Genomic DNA, 19,313 nt, shown 5'->3' with positions numbered 1-19,313 from the left:
GACTAAACCACTCAGGAACATTCAAATTGTTGCTAAGAAGGCAGAAAAATTAGAAGACGTTTAGGGGTGTGTAGACTCGAAGGTTAGCTACCTGGCTGTTTTATAGACGTGATATTAAAGTTATGGATTTTGATATCTCTCTAAGGTTATCTGGATGTTATATAGAAGTGACGTTAAAGTTATAAAAAATAAATGCCCCATTTTCAGGACCCTGTCTTTCAAAAATAAGTTGTAAAAATCTAAATAACTTCACAGATCTTCATTGTAAAGAGTTTAAACACTGTTTCCCATGCTTGTTCAATGACCAATAAACAATTAATGAACATGCACCTGTGGAACGGTCGACAAGACAGTAACAGCTTCACGACGGTGGGCAATGAAAGTCACAGTTATGAAAACTTAGGACACTAAAGAGGCCTTTCTACTGACTCTGAAAACACCAAAAGAAAGATTCCCAGGGTCCCTGCTCATTTCTGCATGAACGTGTCTTAGGCATACTGCAGCAAGGAGGCATGAGGACTGCAATAAATTGCAATGTCCGTACTATGAGACTCCTAAGACAGCGCTACAGGGAGACAAGACGGACAGCTGATCATCCCCGCAGTGGCAGACCACGTGTAACACCACCTGCACATGATCTGTACATCCGAACATCACACATGTGGCACAGGTACAGGATAGGAACAACAACTGCCCGAGTTACACCAGGAACGCACAATCCCTCCATCAGTGCTCAGACTGTCCGCAATAGGCTGAGAGAGGCTGGACTGAGGGCTTGTAAGCCTTTTGTAAGGCAGGTCCTCACCAGACATCACCGGCAACAATGTCGCCTATGGGCACAAACCCACTGTCGCTGGACAAGACATAACTGGATAAAAGTGCTCTTCACTGACAAGTCGCGGTTTTGTCTCACCAGGGGTGATGGTCGGATTCGCATTTATCGTTGAAGGGATGAGCGTTACACCGAGGCCTATACTCTGGAGCCGGATCAATTTTGAGGTGGAGGGTCCGTCATGGTCTGGGGTGGTGTGTCACAGCATCATCGGACTGAGCTTGTTGTCATTGCAGGCAATCTCAATGCAGTGCGTTACAGGGAAGAAATCCTCCTCCCTCATGTGGTACCCTTCCTGCAGGCTCATCCTGACATGACCCTCCAACATGACAATGCCACCAAGCATACTGCTCGTTCTATGCGGGATTTCCTGCAAGACAGAAATGTCAGTGTTCTGCCATGGCCAGCGAAGAGCTCGGATCTCAATCCCATTGAGGACGTCTGGGACCTGTTGGATCGGAGGGTGAGGGCTAGGGCCATTCTCCCCAGATACTGACTGTTACTTTTGATTTTGACCTTTGAGCTTTGTTCAGGGACACATTATTCCATTTCTGTCAGTCACATGTCTGTGGAACTTGTTCAGTTTATGTCTAAGTTGGTGAATCTTGTTATGTTCATACAAATATTTACACATTTCTTTTTTTGCTGAGTTTATATTCATCTCTTGAAAGGTACCTGGATGTTAAGTAGAAGTGATATTAAAGTTATGTCTTCATATATCTCTCGATGGCTACCTGGACGTTAAATATAAGATGCTGTATATTACAGATATGTCTCTATATCTCCTGAAGGTTACCTGGACTTTAAATATAAGTTACTGTATACTCAAGTTTTGTCTCTATATCTCCTGAAGGTTACCTGGATGTTAAATACAAGCTGCAGAACAGTAGAGATGCTGAGGTATTCAGGACCAGCATTGAGAACTTGGCCAATGGACAACTTCACAGAGTCTCCATCAGGAGGATATCAGAGACTGTCAGTGTTCAGGTAATTTATTTTGTCACTATTAATGTAACTTATTCTCAGTCAAAGCAAAGACATACTCAGCAGTTACAGTGCAGTCGGAAAGCATTCAGACTCCTTGACTTCTTTCGCCATTTTGTTATATTACAGCCTTATTCTAAAATCTATCTACATATAATTCCCCATAATGACAAAACAAAAAGAGGTTTTTTAGAAAAACATAAAATGAATATCACATTTACATAAGACCCTTTACAAAGGTGCTTTGTTGAAGCACCTTTGGCAGTGATTACAGTCTCGAGTCTTCTTGGGTATGACGCTACAATATTGGCACACCTGTATTTGGGGAGTTTCTCCCATTCTTTTCTGCAGATCCTCTCATGCTCTGTTGGGTTGGATGGGGAGCGTTGCTGCACAGCTCTTTTCAGGTCTCTCCAGAGATGTTCGATCGGGTTCAAGTCCAGGCTCTGGCGCGGCCACTCAAGGACATTCAGAGACTTGTCCCAAAGCCACTCTTCCCCCGATTGATTAGTTTGGCCGGGCAGCCAGCTCTAGGAAGAGTCTTGGTGGTTCCAAACTTCTTCCATTTGAGAATGATGGAGGCCACTGTGTTCTTGGGGACCTTCAATGCTGCAGAAATGTTTTGGTACAGTTCCCCGGGTCTGTGTCTCGACACAATCCTGTCTCAGAGCTCTACGGACAATTCTTTAGACCTCATGGCTTGGTTTTTGATCTGAACTTATTACAACAAGTGTGTTCCTTTCCAAATAATGTCCAATCAATTGAATTTACCACATGTGGACTCCAATCAAGTTGTAGAAACATCTCAAGGATGATCAATGGAAACAGGATGCACCTGAGCTCCATTTCGAGTCTCATAGAAAAGGGTCTAAAATACTTACACTAACGTTCAAAAGTTTGGGGTCACTTAGAAATTCCCTTGTTTTTGAAAGAGAATGTAAATAATTGTCCATTAAAATAACATCAAATTGATCAGAATACAGTGTGGACATTGTTAATGTTGTAAATTACTATTGTAACTGGAAACAGCTGACTTTTTATGGAATATGCACGTTGTGTTAGCTACTCCAAGTTTAGCAGTTTAAAAGACTAGTTGATCATTAGAAAACCCTTTTGCAATTATGTCAGCATAGCTTAAAACTGTCAACAGTGATGAGGCGACTCCGGGATGCTGGCCTTCTCGGCAGAGTTCCTCTGTCTAGTGTCTGTTATTTTGCCCATTTTAATCTTTTCTTTTTATTGTCCAGTCTGAGATATGGCTTTTTGTTTGCAACTCTGCCTAGAAGGCTAGCATCCCGGAGTCGCCACTTCACTGTTGACGTTGAGACTGGTGTTTTGGGGGTAGTATTTAATTAAGCTGCCAGTTGAGGACTTGTGAGGCATCTGTTTCTCAAACTAGACACTCTAATGTACTTGTCCTGTTGCTCAGTTGTGCACCGGGGCATCTCACTCCTCTTTCTATTCTGGTTAGAGCCAGTTTTCAGTGTTCTGTGAAGGGAGTAGTGCACAGCGTTGTACGAGATCTTCAGTTTCTTGGCAATTTCTCGCATGGAATAGCCTTAATTTCTCAGAACAAGAATAGACTTGATGAGGAAAGATATTTGTTCTGGGCATTTTGAGCCTGTAATCTAACCCACAAATGCTGATGCTCCAGACACTCAACTAGTCTAAAGAAGGCGAGTTTTATTGCTTCTTTAATCAGGGCAACAGTTTTCAGCTACACTGTATTGTATTGTACTGTAACAATGTCTACACTGCATTTCTGATCAATTTGATGTTTATTTTTATGGACAATAAAATTGCTTTTCTTTCAAAAACAAGGACTTTTCTAAGTGACCCCAAACTTTTGAGCGGTAGTGTCTGTAAATAAGGTGTTCTGTTTTTTATTTGTAATACCTTTGCAAAAATGTCTAATAATCTGTTTTCACTTCATCATTATGGGAGATTGTGTGTATATTGGTGAGGGATCAAATATATTTGATTCATTTTAGAATAAGGCTGAAACGTAACAACATGTGGATAAAGGGATAGGGTCTGAATACTTTCCGAATGCACTGTACCTTAGCGCAGTGGTTCTCTCGTGGGGTGCTAGTACTCCTTGGGGTACCTGACCTATCCACAAGGGGCACTTGGGAAGATTCATAAGAACATAGTCCTGATGATTGGTTGTACATGAGGAGGTAATGCAAGCAGAGCAAAATGTAATTGAGTGTAGCATAACCTAAAAAGATTCAGAACCACTTTCTTTTTGAAAGTCAGCAAGAGGCAAGTACAGACAAGTAGGTCTATATGCACTATAGCTACACTGCTGAGCTGTAAATGTAAGTGTGTACATGTTAGCAGTGTGTGACCTGTGTCGTGGTCAGTGAAAGTAATGAAGAAATGAAAGAACATCACTCCCAGCCGATTTAGATATACAGTGAGATGTGATACAACTTGAGTGTAGTGGGATGAAGAGTGATGCAGGATTTGCGTACCATAGTTCTGCTTCTTAAGACTGCAACTATCATGAAGTCGAAGTCCTTTGTCAACATCACAGTAAGCGACAACCCTAAGCTTGTTTTGCAGAGCTGTACATATTCAGAATGCACAGACACATTCCAACTCTCAGCCATTAAGCGGGCACACTCATTCACAATTTAAAGACATTTCGGGCAACATGAATGACTCCGAAGAAGGAAGGGTGGAGAAAAGGAATAGGATAGAGAAGAGTATAAAGAAATCAATAGAGGTTTAAAATGTACAGTCGTCTTCCCAAAGGGGTTGAAATCTGTGAGGAGACTGGCAGAGTATGTTTTTCAATGTCATGAGTTGTAACACCAAAGTTGGTTGTTATTCTTCTCAGCCATTCTTCGAAAGACACATTTGGACAGCAAATTGAGTTTTTTTTCCCATATATAGTAAAACATGATTAATTAGATCATTCCACATTTCTGTTCAGCATTGCCCTGATGTGAACGGAACCTGCCACTCTAGTTAACATGTTATTAACCCCACTGCAGCACCCTTAGCTATTTTTAATTACAGTGTAATGTTCTTAACTAGGTACTCTTCATTACAAATTGAAGATCAAGGATTGCTGGGTATTTTCTGAAAGAATCCAGGTAAAGTGTTTTTAAAACCAGGGATCAACCCTGCTTTGAGGATTTGAACTACAGTACAGAAATCCAACTGTAACGGCAAGACCATACAAACACGCATATTTAGACACCCCATTTATGCACCTCGTAATGAAAGAGTGCATGTCCAATATGTGGGAATATTGTAATGCACTAAACTTCCATATTATTCTCATAGTGGAAAACACTCGTAAGTGTTTACTTCCATGCTTCTGACCACCCAACAACATGTTCGAGTCTGACTATGTCAACAACAACAAAAATCTATTTTGTTAAGCTACTGTTTGGCATTCTCAGCTAAACTGCATCAATTAGTGTACACTTCGAGTAGTAATCACATTTTCAATAATGTAAGTTCAACTCGAAAATCTGTCCAAGCTCTAGTACTACTTTCCTTTTTTAATTGAATGGCAGAGACTGAACAGCCAAGCGATGATGTGTTTAAAGTACTTTGAAGAGCAGGGTTTAATTAAAACACTCTAAATGGAAGAGTACATTCTCCATCATCTGAAACATGAAAGTGTAAATTGTCTTTTTTTTTATCCCCAATTTGACTATTCAACAAAGTGTTTACAGGTTCTATTTTGCATTTTTTTTTTTTAGATTGACCAGCACAGAAGGGAAGACTTCAATCTCACATCTGACACAGAATTCAATGCTATCAAGTCAGTTGTCCTTGGGAAAGTGCAAGGTGAGAAATATACCGATGTAGGATCTTAATTTGATTACTCTTTTGTTGCCGAGATTTTTAATTAGTTTAAAAAGGCTTCAAAAGATTGTAATTTCCACTTTAACATGAAAAAGACTTCATGGAAAATGTATCAACCCTTTCAAAAAAATGGCCATTAATTATAATCCACATAATAATTCACATTTCCTGTTGCTGCCTGATTATTTTTATGCTGTAGAAAACTGTCTCAAATTAAGACCCTACATCTGTACGACAGGATTATTAAAATGATGAAGGAGAAAGCCATTGAATAAAGAATGCTGAAAGGTGTTTGGCCGTGTCTCTCGATCACAGGACTAAAGAGCTGGTGACAATCCCACTCACCAGAAGCTTTTATATAAAATAGAAATATGAGTGGAATCATTATGTATTATTATGTGAATTTTAGTGCTGTAGGAGGATGATAAACTGATGGGGCAAATGCACATGTATTACAGTATTGTTTGCTCAGTCAGGCAATCAAAATTCGACATGACATGTTATGATTGGTGCATGTCTGTTTACTTAAAGTCTGAATAATATCGGCTTTATGCATTGTTATTGTCTATCCCCTGCTTCAGAAATAGGACACTTTATGCAGGTCTAATACCAATGTATTTGCTTCAAAATAGGATGTCTGTTTTCAATAGTAATGAGGAATGATTGAAAGGAACAGATGCAAATACAGCAGTTTCAGTCTAGTGCATTCTGAAACATTTTAACAAACAAAACAAGTAAAATAATGCTCTCATACTAGGCCAACCTACAGTGTATGTCAGATGCAAACCATTTCAATTAATCTGTGACAATGTCAAGAATGTCACAATGACAAAGTCATACAGTAGCTACTGTGACATTGTTATTGACTTCTTTATGACCTTTCAAGAAGCTCCATTAGTCTAAAATCGGAATAATCCAGTATAGCTCTGGGCTATAATGATATGTGGGGCTAAGGGGTCTGCTCTCTGGTCATGTGGGACACACACCACACACGCGCACACAGACACAGCTCAGTGTTTTAACACCATAGTGCCCACAAAGCTCATCACTAAGCTAAGGACCCTGGAACTTAACACCTCCCTCCACAACTGGATCCTGGACTTCCTGACAGGCTGCCGCCATGTGGTAAGGGTAGCCTATAACACATCTGCCACGCTGATCCTCAACACGGGAGCCCTTCAGGGGTGTGTACTTAATCCCCTCCTGTACTCCCTGTTCACCCACGACTCCAACAGCATCATTAAGTTTGCAGACGACACAGCGGTGGTAGGCCTGATCACCGACAACAATGAGACAGCCTATAGGGAGCAGGTCAGAGACCTGACATTGTGTTTCCAGGACAACAACCTCTCCCTCAATGTGGTCAAGACAAAGGAGATGATTATAGACTACAGGAAAAGGAGAGCCGAGCACTCCCCCATTCACATCGACGCGGCTGTAGTGGAGCAGGTCGAGAGCTCCAAGTTCCTTGGTGTCCAAATCAACAACAAGCTATCTATCATGGCCCAAGGACACTAAGACAGTCGTGAAGAGGGCACAACAATGCCTATTCCCACTCAGGAGACCAGAATATTTGGCAATATTTGGCATTTTGACAATTAATCAAATGGCTACTCGGACTATTTGGATTAACGCCTGCATTAGCTGCTGCTACTTGCTTTTTATTATCAATGAATAGTTACTTTACCCCTACCTACAGTACCAGTCAAAAGTTTGGACACACCTACTCATTCAAGGGTTTTCTTTATTTGTCTATTTTCTACATTGTAGCATATTAGTGAAGACATCAAAACTATGAAATAGCACACATGGAATCATGTAGTAACTAAAAATGTGTTAAACAAATCCAAATATATTTTATATTTTATATTCTTCAAAATAGCCACCCTTTGCCTTGATGACAGTTTTGCACACTATTGGCATTCTCTCAACTGGCTTCACCTGTAATGCTTTTCCAACAGTCTTGAAGGAGTTCCCACATATGCTGAGCACTTGTTGGCTGCTTATCCTTCACTTTGAGGTCCAACTCATCCCAAACCATCTCAATTGGGTCAAGGTCAGGTGATTGTGGAGGCCAGGTCATCTGATGCAGCACTCCATCACTCTCCCTCTTGGTCAAATAGCCCTTACACAGCCTGGGGGTGTGATTTGGGTCATTGTCCTGTTGAAAAACAAATGATAGTCCCACTAAGTGCAAACCAGATGGGATGGCTTATTGCTGCAGAATGCTCTGGTAGCCATGCTGGTTAAGTGTGCCTACTAAATTAATCACTAGCATTGTCACCAGCAAAGCACTCCCACACCATCATATCTCCTCCTCCATACCAGACTCACTCTGCGTCTCACAAAGACACATCGTTGGAACCAAAAATGTAACATTTTAAACACCGGTTGAATGTCCATTGTTCGTGTTTCTTGGCCCAAGCAAGTCTCTTCTTGTTATTAGTGTTATTCTTTGCAGAAATTCGACCATGAAGGCCTGATTCAAGCAGTCCCCTCTGAACAGATGATGTTGAGATGTGTCTGTTAACTTGAACTCTTTGACACATTTATTTGGGTTGCAATTTCTGAGGCTGGTAACTCTAAGGACCGTCCGTATTCTCTGCAGCAGAGGTAACTCTGGGTCTTCCTTACCTGTGGCGGTCCTCATGAGAGCCAGTTTAATCATATTGCTTGATGGTTTTTGCGACTGCACTTGAAGAATCTTTAGAAGTTTCCAGATTGACTGACCTTCATGTCTAATGATGGACTGTTGTTTCTCTTTGCTTATTTGAGCTGTTCTTGCCATAATATGGAGTTGGTCTTTTACAAAATAGAGCTATCTTCTGTATACCACCCCGACCTTGTCACAACACAACTGTTTGGCTCAAACGCATTAAAAAGGAAATCAATTCCACTATTTAACTTTAACAAGGCACACTTGTTAATTGAAATGCATTCCAATTGACTACCTCATGAAGCTGGTGGAGAGAATGCCAAGTGTGTAAAGCTGTCATCAAGGCAAAGGGTGGCTACTTTTAAGAATCTCAAAAATAAAATATTTTTTTACACTTTTTTGGTTACTACATGATTCCATACGTGTTATTTCATAGTTTTGATGTCTTCACTATTATTTTACAATGTAGAAAATAGTAACAATAAAGAAACACCCTTGAATGAGTATGTGTGTCCAAACTTTTGACTGTTACTGTACATGTACATATTACCTCAGTTAACTTGTCTTACCTGTACCCCTGCACATTGACTCGGTACTGGTACCCCCTGTATATAGCCTTGTTATTGTTATTTTATTGTGTTACTTTTTTTTTACTTTAGTTTTTTTCAAACCTGAGGCAGACAGTCCTTTAATATTTTCTGAACTCTTGTTTTTCTTAAAACTGCATTGTTGGTTAAGGGATTGTAAGTAAGAATTTCACGGTAAGGTCGACAACTGTTGTCTTCAGCGCATGTGGCAAATACAATTTCATTTGACACACACACACACACACACACACACACACACACACACACACACACACACACACACACACACACACACACACACACACACACACACACACACACACACACACACACACACCCATGCAGAGAGAGAGAGATAGAGCTCTATGGGAGTGTAGTGTATCTCAGATGACCTGAACCATGTTAACACGTGACCAGGTCCTTGCTCTTCTCTAACCCCTCCACCCTGCTGCAGTCTGTGTGTCATATCAGGACCAAAGAGCTGGCATGGAATTGGTTTCAGTGTCCTTCCCAGCAACACCTGTCATCAATCACACTAACAAATTGACCTGTAATGAATGCAGAGGGGAGGGTGAGAGGAGTAGAAGAGGGGGAATGGGGTAGAGAGAGAGAGAGAGAGAAGTGTAGTAGAGAGACAGGGAGAGTCACATAGAGACTTAGAGAGAGAGGGGAGGGGAAAGGGAGAGAGATAGGTAGAGAGGGAGCGATAAAGAGAGAGCCACTCAGAGAGTGAGTGAGCGAGAGAGGGGATAAAGGCAGAGAGAGGTAGAGTGAGTAGGAGAGAGTCAGAGAAAGAAGGAGAGAGAAAGATGAGAGTATATCGATGAGGTCTGACAGGAGAAATAGCTATCTGGCTGTTGTAAGAAGGAAGGATACCTTCAGGATACAGTAGCAGTGTGATACAACGTGATGCTGTACAATGCCATCAGCTCACTGCCTTTAAGAGCACTTATAACCATGCAAATTCCCATCTTAAAAATTCATAGTCATTGTCATTTGGAAGAGACAGTAACCCAGTTTCCCTGGCAAACATAGGGTTTCACTGGACCAAGCCAGTCAAATGGGGGCAGTGTTTCTGGGGTCTCTCATTATCTTCTTCATGTCTAGATTCAGATTAAGAGTGTTTAATAGGACAGGGTTGCAGGTGTGATTGCAGTGTCCAATGAAAATCTTAGGCTCTGAGCTCGAACATGCAGGACTAAATGAAATAAAATAATACATCATAACAACTGTGGCAGTGATGAATAAATAAACGTCCATTGGGGTGGAGGCAGATTAGACTGTTGGGGGGGGGGAGGGGGGGTGACCATAAAGGGAGCAGAATGACCATTGATGATGTGTGGGGACCAACTGAAAGAAAAATATCTATAATATACATATTAACAACTACAATAGTGTTGAATATCGTTGGGTTGGGGGGTCCCTAGGAGGAGCAGCATGTGAGGTAAGTGACCGTGACGGGTGGAAATGTCAATAGAGGGAGTAGCAGCTATTGTTAGCTGTCAATGAATTAGACTATCTGCCAAATCAATCAATAATACACTAAGAGAGAGCAGTGGATCCTACTCCTTTTACCCTAGATGATCACTATACCGGATCTCACTGACTGTTTCTGCATTTTTGTGTGTGCGTGCGTGTTTGTGCGTTAAGAGTCTGGTGAGCTGGATCCAGAGATTGCCAGGCTGAACTCCCTGGGTTTCAGTGGCTGTCTGTCGGTGGTCCAGTTTAACTCCATCACTCCACTGAAGGCAGCGCTACTCTACCCAAACACCAGCCCAGTCATAGTGACAGGACCCCTAGCTGAGTCCACCTGTGGTTCCTCATCTCCAGCCAATACCTACCCAGCCGAAACCACACACCCCCTATCAGGTAAGAGGGGAGGATTCAAGTTATCCTTAGCTATTCTGGTGGGTGGAGTCTTTGGTGAAGGGCGGGACTCTCTCTCTTTCTGTTTGAGTGCTTTTTGTTTTGCTTTAACTCCAATTGAGAATCTCCACTTTTTTACTGAACTGCTTTTCAAACTTTATCAAGGGCCCATTTAATGAGTACACCATCTTCCTTGATCATTAACTGAGAATGGAACTGATTACACTGTGGCAGATTAGTTAATTAATTTCTACGAGAGAGATTTTCTCATTTGCATCATCTTTCTTTCGTGGGCATCCTCATGCAGTTTATTACTGAGGGCGTAGTATTAAATGAACCCTGCATAGACTGATGATGACTTCTGCTACTGATTCCCTCTCTCTCTCTTTTGTCTTCCTTATCCTTCATTTTCTGCTCTATCTCTATTTCTTTTTCTGCTGTCTCTCGCTCTCTATCTCTCTGTGTCTTTCTGTGCATCTCTCTGCTGTAGACCATTCAGGTACAGTAGGTACTGGTGAGCCTATAGTTAACGCAATCAAGAGTGACTCTGCATTGATTGGAGGTAACAGGAACAGGTTTCTCATGTCACAATAAACCATAGTTGTATTTAGTGAAACAACATAATGGCAGGTATTAAATTATCCTGGTCAAAATAGAGAACGTTGGGCCTCCCGGGTGGCGCAGTGGTCTAAGGCACTGCACGGCAGTGCTAGCTGTGCCACCAGAGATTCTGGGTTCGAGTCCAGGCTCTGTTGCAGCTGGAGGCCCATGGGGCGGCGCACAATTGGCACAGAGTCGTCCGGGTTAGGGAGGGTTTGGCCGGCAGGGATATCCTTGTCTCATCGCGCACTAGCAACTCCTGTGGCGGGCCGGCCGCAGTGCACGCTGACCAGGTTGTCAGGTGCACTGGTGTTTCTTCCGACACATTGGTGCGGCTGGCTTCCGGGTTGGAGGGGCATTGTGTCAAGAAGAAGTGCGGCGATGCGACAAGACTGTAACTACTACCAATTGGATACCACGAAATTGGATACAAATAGAGAATGTTGATAATACCAGGCTCACTTGCAAAATACAGGGCACTCTGTCATTTTTGGGACACTGAAGCATTTTTTTCTTCTTTTGACTATATACTGTATTTCAAAAGTGAAATCAAACAATGACTATGAGGTTAAAGTGCAGCTTTAATTTGAGGGTATTTTCATCCAAACCGTTTAGAAATTACATAATGAGTGAGAAAGGTGCTGATGGACATAATATCATACCCCTCAAAAAATGCTAACCTACACTGTTATTGTAATGGTTCGAGGTTCTTGTTATTATTATTATATTATTATTATTATTATTATTATTCTTGGGGGTATGATATTTGTGCGACTGTAACTTTCTAACTCATCATTATTCACGATTCATTCAGGATGATCTGTGATCACGATAGCATCCACATTTAATGTAGAAGTGTTTAGAAACACGTTCTATTGTTATTTACAATAAAAGTTACTCCAAAATGACACAATACATTATTTATTATTAATTTCTATTGGGCACAAAATAATCTTAAACACAACCAAAACAAAGAGCAAATGCATCCCACAAATGTGTAGAGTCACAAGCTTGATGTAATCATTGGGTGCTATGAATATTGGAACAAATATCATTTTTTATGACTTGAATACACAAATAAGTGAATTTGTCCCAATACTTTTGCTCCCCTGAAATGGGTGCACTATGCACAAAAAGTGCTGTAATTTCTATACCCGAAATAGATGACAATACCCTCAAATTTAAGCTGACAGTCTGCACTAATCACAAATCATGTTTTGAGTTCAAATCCAAACTTTTGGAGTATAGAGCCAAAATAAGAAAAAATGCTTCACTGTCCCATTAATTACAGAGGGCACTGTATTCGTTTTTCTCAGAGACAACACTGTATAATTCCAATTTTAATTAAATAAATGAAATATTTCAGCAATTGATATGGCATATTTGCAGCATCACATCACACAAACTTTTTAGCGACCATCGCCACAGATTCAAAGTCAAGGTTGATTAATTCCCATCTGTTACAATTGCTGGAATGTAGAAAGTAGTTCAAAGTCGTCCTTTTACAGGCTGATTCAGTGCCAAATGCACAAAGGACACCAAAACTAATTAAACGTTTAAATGAATTATTTGCTGATTAAGGAACTTTTTACAGCTATCTTCAAATACTTTGTCATTTTAAAACCACTGTAATATACCATTGAATTGGGTCTGGCCGTACTCTGGCTTCCTAATAAGATATATAATTTTCTCTTGATAATGAAATGCACCATGCATAGCATAGCAGTGTACAAGGACTGTAGCTAAGGTTTATGAGATGAATGCCTGCGACATTTGCGAGAATTGAACTGGATTTCTTTGTGCCGTGCCTTGCACAGAGAGGAACCATGGCTTTCAGAAGCTTGCGTAATACCTTTTTAGAGTTTAGATTAGCAACAGAAATCAGACAGGCTGGGTAATAGCAATGATATACCCACGGGATACATTGCCACATTATTTCTGTTAAGGCTCCCATGCCATAGACAGATTTCACAGAGCAAAACGTGGAGTTGAGAAAGGCATTCATGTGGTCTCAAAGCCACTGTGCTTTCTCTGTCTTTGCTTCTGAAACCCATGCAGATGTCACAGTTACACAATGTATCATAATTGGTTGCTAGTTAGAATTCTTTAGTTGTTCTCCAAAAAAAACAGATTCTCTTGTCGAAGTGCATTTTTTTCTGTAACAACATAAGGAATAGTGAATGTGAATTCATTTTGATTCGAAATAAGTGCCCTTTTCTTGTTTCGTAACTCCATATTTTGTACTCCTCTGCAGGTGTGATTGCTGTAGTGATATTTGTGATTCTGTCTGCGTTGGCAGTAATGGTAAGGTTCCTGTATCGACGGAAAGAGACGTTCCACAGCCAAGAACCCAAAAGCATCAAACCTGAGGCAGATAGTCCTGAGTACCCTTTCCACAGCGAGCCCACCTCACAGAACGTACTAAGTGAAAACCAAAAGGAGTATTTCATATAGCTCCATCTGTCCACTCCCGGACTTTCTCAATTTTTGACTTATCCAGTGAATCTGATTAAGGAAGTACAGAAATGCCTTCCAAGCCCTAGAGACATTAATTACATTCACAGTGCATTACACACACATGCAGTAAAAGACCCTCAGCAACAGTCAAAACAAGATGGCTGACCAAAATGTGGAGAAGATTAAAAAAAATCAATTTGTTGATGTATTGTTTTTTCTTGTTTTACCGGGTGTTGTTTTTTTATATTACTACACTGAACAAAAATATAAACACAATGTGTAAAGTGTTGGTCCCATGTTTCATGAGCTGAAATAAGAGCCCATAAATGTTCCATACGCACAAAAAGCTTGTTTCTCTGAAATGTTGTGCACAAATTTGTTTACTTCCCTGTTAATGAGCATTTCTCCTTTGTCAAGATAAACCATCCACCTGACAGGTGTGGCATATCAAGAAGCTGATTAAACCGCATGATTATTACACAGGTGCACTTTGGGACAATAAAAGGCCATTAAGATGTGCAGTTTTGTCACATAACACAATGCCACAGATGTCTCAAGTTTTGAGGGAGTGTGCAATTGGCATTTAATGTTCATTTCTCAACAATAAGTTGCCTCCAACATCACTTTTGAAGAATTTACAGTATGTTCAACCAGCCTCACAACCGCAGAGCATGTGTATGGCATCGTGTGTGCAAGCAGTTTGCTGATGTCAACGTTGTGAACAGAGTGCTCCATTGTGATGGTGGGATTATGGTATAGGCTGGCATAAACTACGGACAACGAACACAATTGTATTTTATCAAGTGGCAATTTGAATGCAACAAAATACCGTGAAGAGATCCTGAGGCCCATTGTGAGGCCCATTTTTTTTTATGTATCTGTGACCAAAAGATGCATATCTGTATTCCCGGTCATGTGAAATCCATAGATTAGGGCCGAATGAATTTATTTAAATTGTCTGATTTTCTCATATGAACTGTAACTCAGTAAAATCAATGAAATTGTTGCATGTTGTGTTTATATTGTTGTTCAGTACAGGTACTGGTGATATGACACAGAAGTGTTAATGATATAGACATTGAAAGGTGTTGATACTCTCATTCATGGGACTGTAAATATTCTTAAAAATGTAAATGTTGAATTAATTAATGTCTTTATAACAATCTCTGTCTAATATTCTTCTCCGGTGATACAATACCTAAAAGATGATAATAACATACACTAGAGGGATTTATATGTACCTGCAGTATGGTTATGAAGATGAAAATAAATGTTTGGACTATTGAGTTGAAAATATTTTGCTATTATATTGATGAATGTTGGCTTCATGTAGTGTTAACATGTCTGAGCCATGCAGAATCCCTCTAAAGTACACTCCACATATAGTACTGTGTATTTACATATTTCCAATATGGCACACCAACTTTCCCTGGTACCACAGTAAAAGCATCAGATCAAACCAATCTACCAAAATACATATAACCCTTTAGAAATGGGTATGACTCAAGCAGAGGGGTGGGGGGTGGAGGGGGGAAATCCCCCCCCATCGCCCCTACAATTTGCACCCTGCATAGCAATGATAATCGAACAAATGAAAATAACGAAAACTCCACTGACAAAACTTGTATGTTAATACAGTATTATGTTCCATACAGTATGTTCATTTGGTGGGGGGGAACTTTTCTGTACTTCAGACAGTTCCTTTGCAAGCATTACCTGTAATTTTATGTGCTTTCTCTGCATTATCCTGGACAAAAATAAAGCATTACCATTTAAACACCGCTTCCTTACCTCCCGCAGGTAGAGACCCCTTTAACAGATCAAGTTCTCAGAAAATCCAGATGTCAAAACACAAGGCTTGCTCTAAAATATTCTGTCTGATTGTTACCTTCCTTCTATTGACGGCGCAGGAGAAGTATTTCATATTTTTTTAAATGCTAATCTCTATGGAAATACATGGTTTGGTTTGCCTTACAGACAGACAGTTCGGGTGGCATAGTGATCCACAGGTAACAAGGGGATAATCAGAGGAAAGTAATCTGTGAGACGCTGACAGGGAAGAAGAGAAGACATCTGATGAAATGGTAGCACTTCAGTTTACAGTGCTGAATTTGTTTATTTTTTTTATTTCACCTTTATTTAACCAGGTAGCCAAGTTGAGAACAAGTTCTCATTTACAATTGCGACCTGGCCAAGATAAAGCAAAGCAGTTCGACACATACAACGACACAGAGTTACACATTGAGTAAAACAAACATACAGTCAATAATACAGTATAAACAAGTCTATATACGATGTGAGCAAATGAGGTGAGATAAGGGAGGTAAAGGCAGAAAAAGGCCATGGTGGCAAAGTAAATACAATATAGCAAGTAAAACACTGGAATGGTAGATTTGCAATGGAAGAATTTGCAAAGTAGAAATAAAAATATTGGGGTGCAAAGGAGCAAAATAAATAAATAATTTAAATACAGTAGGGAAAGAGGCAGTTGTTTGGGCTAAATTATAGGTGGGCTATGTACAGGTTCAGTAATCTGTGAGCTGCTCTGACAGTTGGTGCTTAAAGCTAGTGAGGGAGATAAGTGTTTCCAGTTTCAGAGATTTTTGTAGTTCGTTCCAGTCATTGGCGGCAGAGAACTGGAAGGAGAGGCGGCCAAATGAAGAATTGGTTTTGGGAGTGACTAGAGAGATATACCTGCTGGAGCGTGTGTTACAGGTGGGAGATGCTATGGTGACCAGCGAGCTGAGATAAGGGGGGACTTTACCTAGCAGGGTCTTGTAGATGACATGGAGCCAGTGGGTTTGGCGACGAGTATGAAGCGAGGGCCAGCCAACGAGAGTGTACAAGTCGCAATGGTGGGTAGTATATGGGGCTTTGGTGACAAAACGGATTGCACTGTGATAGACTGCATACAATTTGTTGAGGAGGGTATTGGAGGCTATTTTGTAAATGACATCACCAAAGTCCAGGATTGGTAGGATGGTCAGTTTTACAAGGGTATGTTTGGCAGCATGAGTGAAGGATGCTTTGTTGCGAAATAGGAAGCCAATTCTAGATTTAACTTTGGATTGGAGATGTTTGATATGGGTCTGGAAGGAGAGTTTACAGTCTAACCAGACACCTAAGTATTTGTAGTTGTCCACGTATTCTAAGTCAGAGCCGTCCAGAGGAGTGATGTTGGACAGGTGGGCAGGTGCAGGTAGCGATCGGTTGAAGAGCATGCATTTAGTTTTACTTGTATTTAAGAGCAATTGGGGGCCACTGAAGGAGAGTTGTATGGCATTGAAGCTTGCCTGGAGGGTTGTTAACACAGTGTCCAAAGAAGGGCCAGAAGTATACAGAATGGTGTCGTCTGCGTAGAGGTGGATCAGAGACTCACCAGCAGCAAGAGCGACCTCATTGATGTATACAGAGAAGAGAGTCGGTTCAAGAATTGAACCCTGTGGCACCCCCATAGAGACTGCCAGAGGTCCAGACAGCAGACCCTCCGATTTGACACACTGAACTCTATCAGAGAAGTAGTTGGTGGACCAGGCGAGGCAATCGTTTGAGAAACCAAGGCTGTCGAGTCTGCCGATGAGGATGTGGTGATTGACAGAGTCGAAAGCCTTGGCCAGATCAATGAATACGGCTGCACAGTAATGTTTCTTATCGATGGCGGTTAAGATATTGTTTAGGACCTTGAGTGTGGCTGAGGTGCACCCATCACCAGCTCTGAAACCAGATTGCATAGCAGAGAGGGTATGGTGAGATTCGAAATGATGGGTAATCTGTTTGTTGACTTGGAAAACCTTAGAAAGGCAGGGTAGGATAGATATAGGTCTGTAGCAGTTTGGGTCAAGAGCCCCCCTTTGAAGAGGGGGATGACCGCAGCTGCTTTCCAGTCTTTGGGAATCTCAGACGACACGAAAGAGAGGTTGAACAAGCTGGTAATAGGGGAAGCAGCAATTTGGGCAGATAATTTTAGAAAGAAAGGGTCCAGATTGTCTAGCCCGGCTGATTTGTAGGGGTCCAGATTTTGCAGCTCTTTCAGAACATCAGCTGACTGGATTTGGGAGATGGAGAAATGGGGAAGGTTTGGGCAAGTTGCTTTGAGGGGTGCAGTGCTGTTGACCAGGGTAGGGGTAGCCAGGTGGAAAGCATGGCCAGCAGTAGAAAAATGTTCATTGAAATTCTCAATTTTAGTGGATTTATCAGTGGTGACAGTGTTTCCTATCTTCAGTGCAGTGGGCAGCTGGGAGGAGGTGTTCTTATTCTCCATGGACTTTACAGTGTCCCAGTACTTTTTTGAGTTAGTGTTGCAGGAAGCAAGTTTCTGCTTGAAAAATAACATCTCTGCTTGAAATAACGGTAATGTCTGGACAACAAGCGAATAAGACTGCAATGAACAGGTAAGAACACGTTAATAATCTGTTAGTAGTTTGTATGTAGCTGCTAAGTACTGATGTAGAGTGATATGAATTTTCCTTTTTGTTATGAAACAATTATTAATTAATGAAGAATTATCAATAATAGAGGCTAATAAGCAGAAGTTATGTAGTAAGTATTTAAGGCCATGACAAGGTGAAAAATCTGTTTATGTGCCCTTGAGCAAGGCACTGAACCCTAATTTGCTCCAGGGGTTATTGTACTTCTATGGCTGACCCTGAAAAACATCACATTTCGCTGCACCTATCCAATGTATGTGACAATAAAAACATCTTTACCTGTATTTTTTTGTAATTCAGAACTGTTTTATTCAGACTATCTAAGAATATTACTGTTACTAGTAGCTAGCTCTGGTCCACACTAGCTCTGGTCCAGGGCATAGCTAGTAACTCTGGTCAACTCTAGCTCTGGTCTAGGGCATAGCTCGTAGCTAGCTAGCTCTGGTCCGCAATAACTAGCATTATTGCCCTGACCCAGGGTGTAGCCAGTAGCTAGCTAGATAGCTCTGATCCGCACTAACTAGCTCTGGTCCAGAGTGTTGCTAGTAGATTAAGAGAGCTCGCCTGCACTAGCTCTGATCCAGGGTGTATCAAATAGCTAGCTAGCTATCTTTGGTCCAGCTCTCATCCAAAATGTAGCTTGTAGTTAGCTAGCTCCGGGCTGCACTAATTAGCTCTGGTCTAGCTCTGGTCTGCACTACATAGCCCTTGTCCAGGACGTAGCTAGTAGCTACCTATCTCTGGTCCGAACTAGCGCTGATCCTCACTAGCTCTGGTCCAGAGCGTAGCTAGCTACTTAGCTAGTAGATAGCTAGCTAGCTAGTTAGTAACTAGGTAGTAGCTACGCTAGTAGCTATCAAAAATATTACTGTTGATTACTTTTGAATATTAGTACTTAAGATAATTAAATACTTTTCATGTTTTCTAGCAACTGTATTATATGAGTCTGCTTCGATGCTTGCTGAGGAGAGGTGTGTGCAGCGTGGAAAAGCTTGCCATTTAATGTAATTGGCTTTGCACTGCAATTTATTCAATGTAGGTATTTCATCTCAGCCAGTAATAAAAGACCAGAACCA

At 41.1% G+C, this 19,313-nt stretch overlaps 1 protein-coding gene across 2 annotated transcripts in view; it reads left to right on the top strand.

Moving 5' to 3' along the window:
* LOC118387883 (contactin-associated protein-like 4) overlaps positions 1 to 15,587 on the top strand; it is a 187,578-nt gene extending 171,991 nt beyond the window's left edge. The window contains exons 20-24 of one of the 2 annotated variants that reach the window (XM_035776693.2): positions 1,686 to 1,819; positions 5,539 to 5,626; positions 10,538 to 10,756; positions 11,244 to 11,315; positions 13,608 to 15,587. In XM_035776693.2, coding sequence (XP_035632586.1) covers positions 1,686 to 1,819; positions 5,539 to 5,626; positions 10,538 to 10,756; positions 11,244 to 11,315; positions 13,608 to 13,807 — 713 coding nt within the window. In that variant the 3' untranslated portion in view covers positions 13,808 to 15,587. The remainder of the gene's footprint in view (positions 1 to 1,685; positions 1,820 to 5,538; positions 5,627 to 10,537; positions 10,757 to 11,243; positions 11,316 to 13,607) is intronic. The other variant, XM_035776694.2, reaches the window with a different exon arrangement.
* Positions 15,588 to 19,313: the final 3,726 nt, after the last annotated feature.

This window comes from Oncorhynchus keta, chromosome 9 (genome assembly GCF_023373465.1).
Source record: "Oncorhynchus keta strain PuntledgeMale-10-30-2019 chromosome 9, Oket_V2, whole genome shotgun sequence".
Taxonomy (NCBI): Eukaryota; Metazoa; Chordata; class Actinopteri; order Salmoniformes; family Salmonidae; genus Oncorhynchus; species Oncorhynchus keta.
This window is presented reverse-complemented; position numbering and strand designations above follow the sequence as displayed.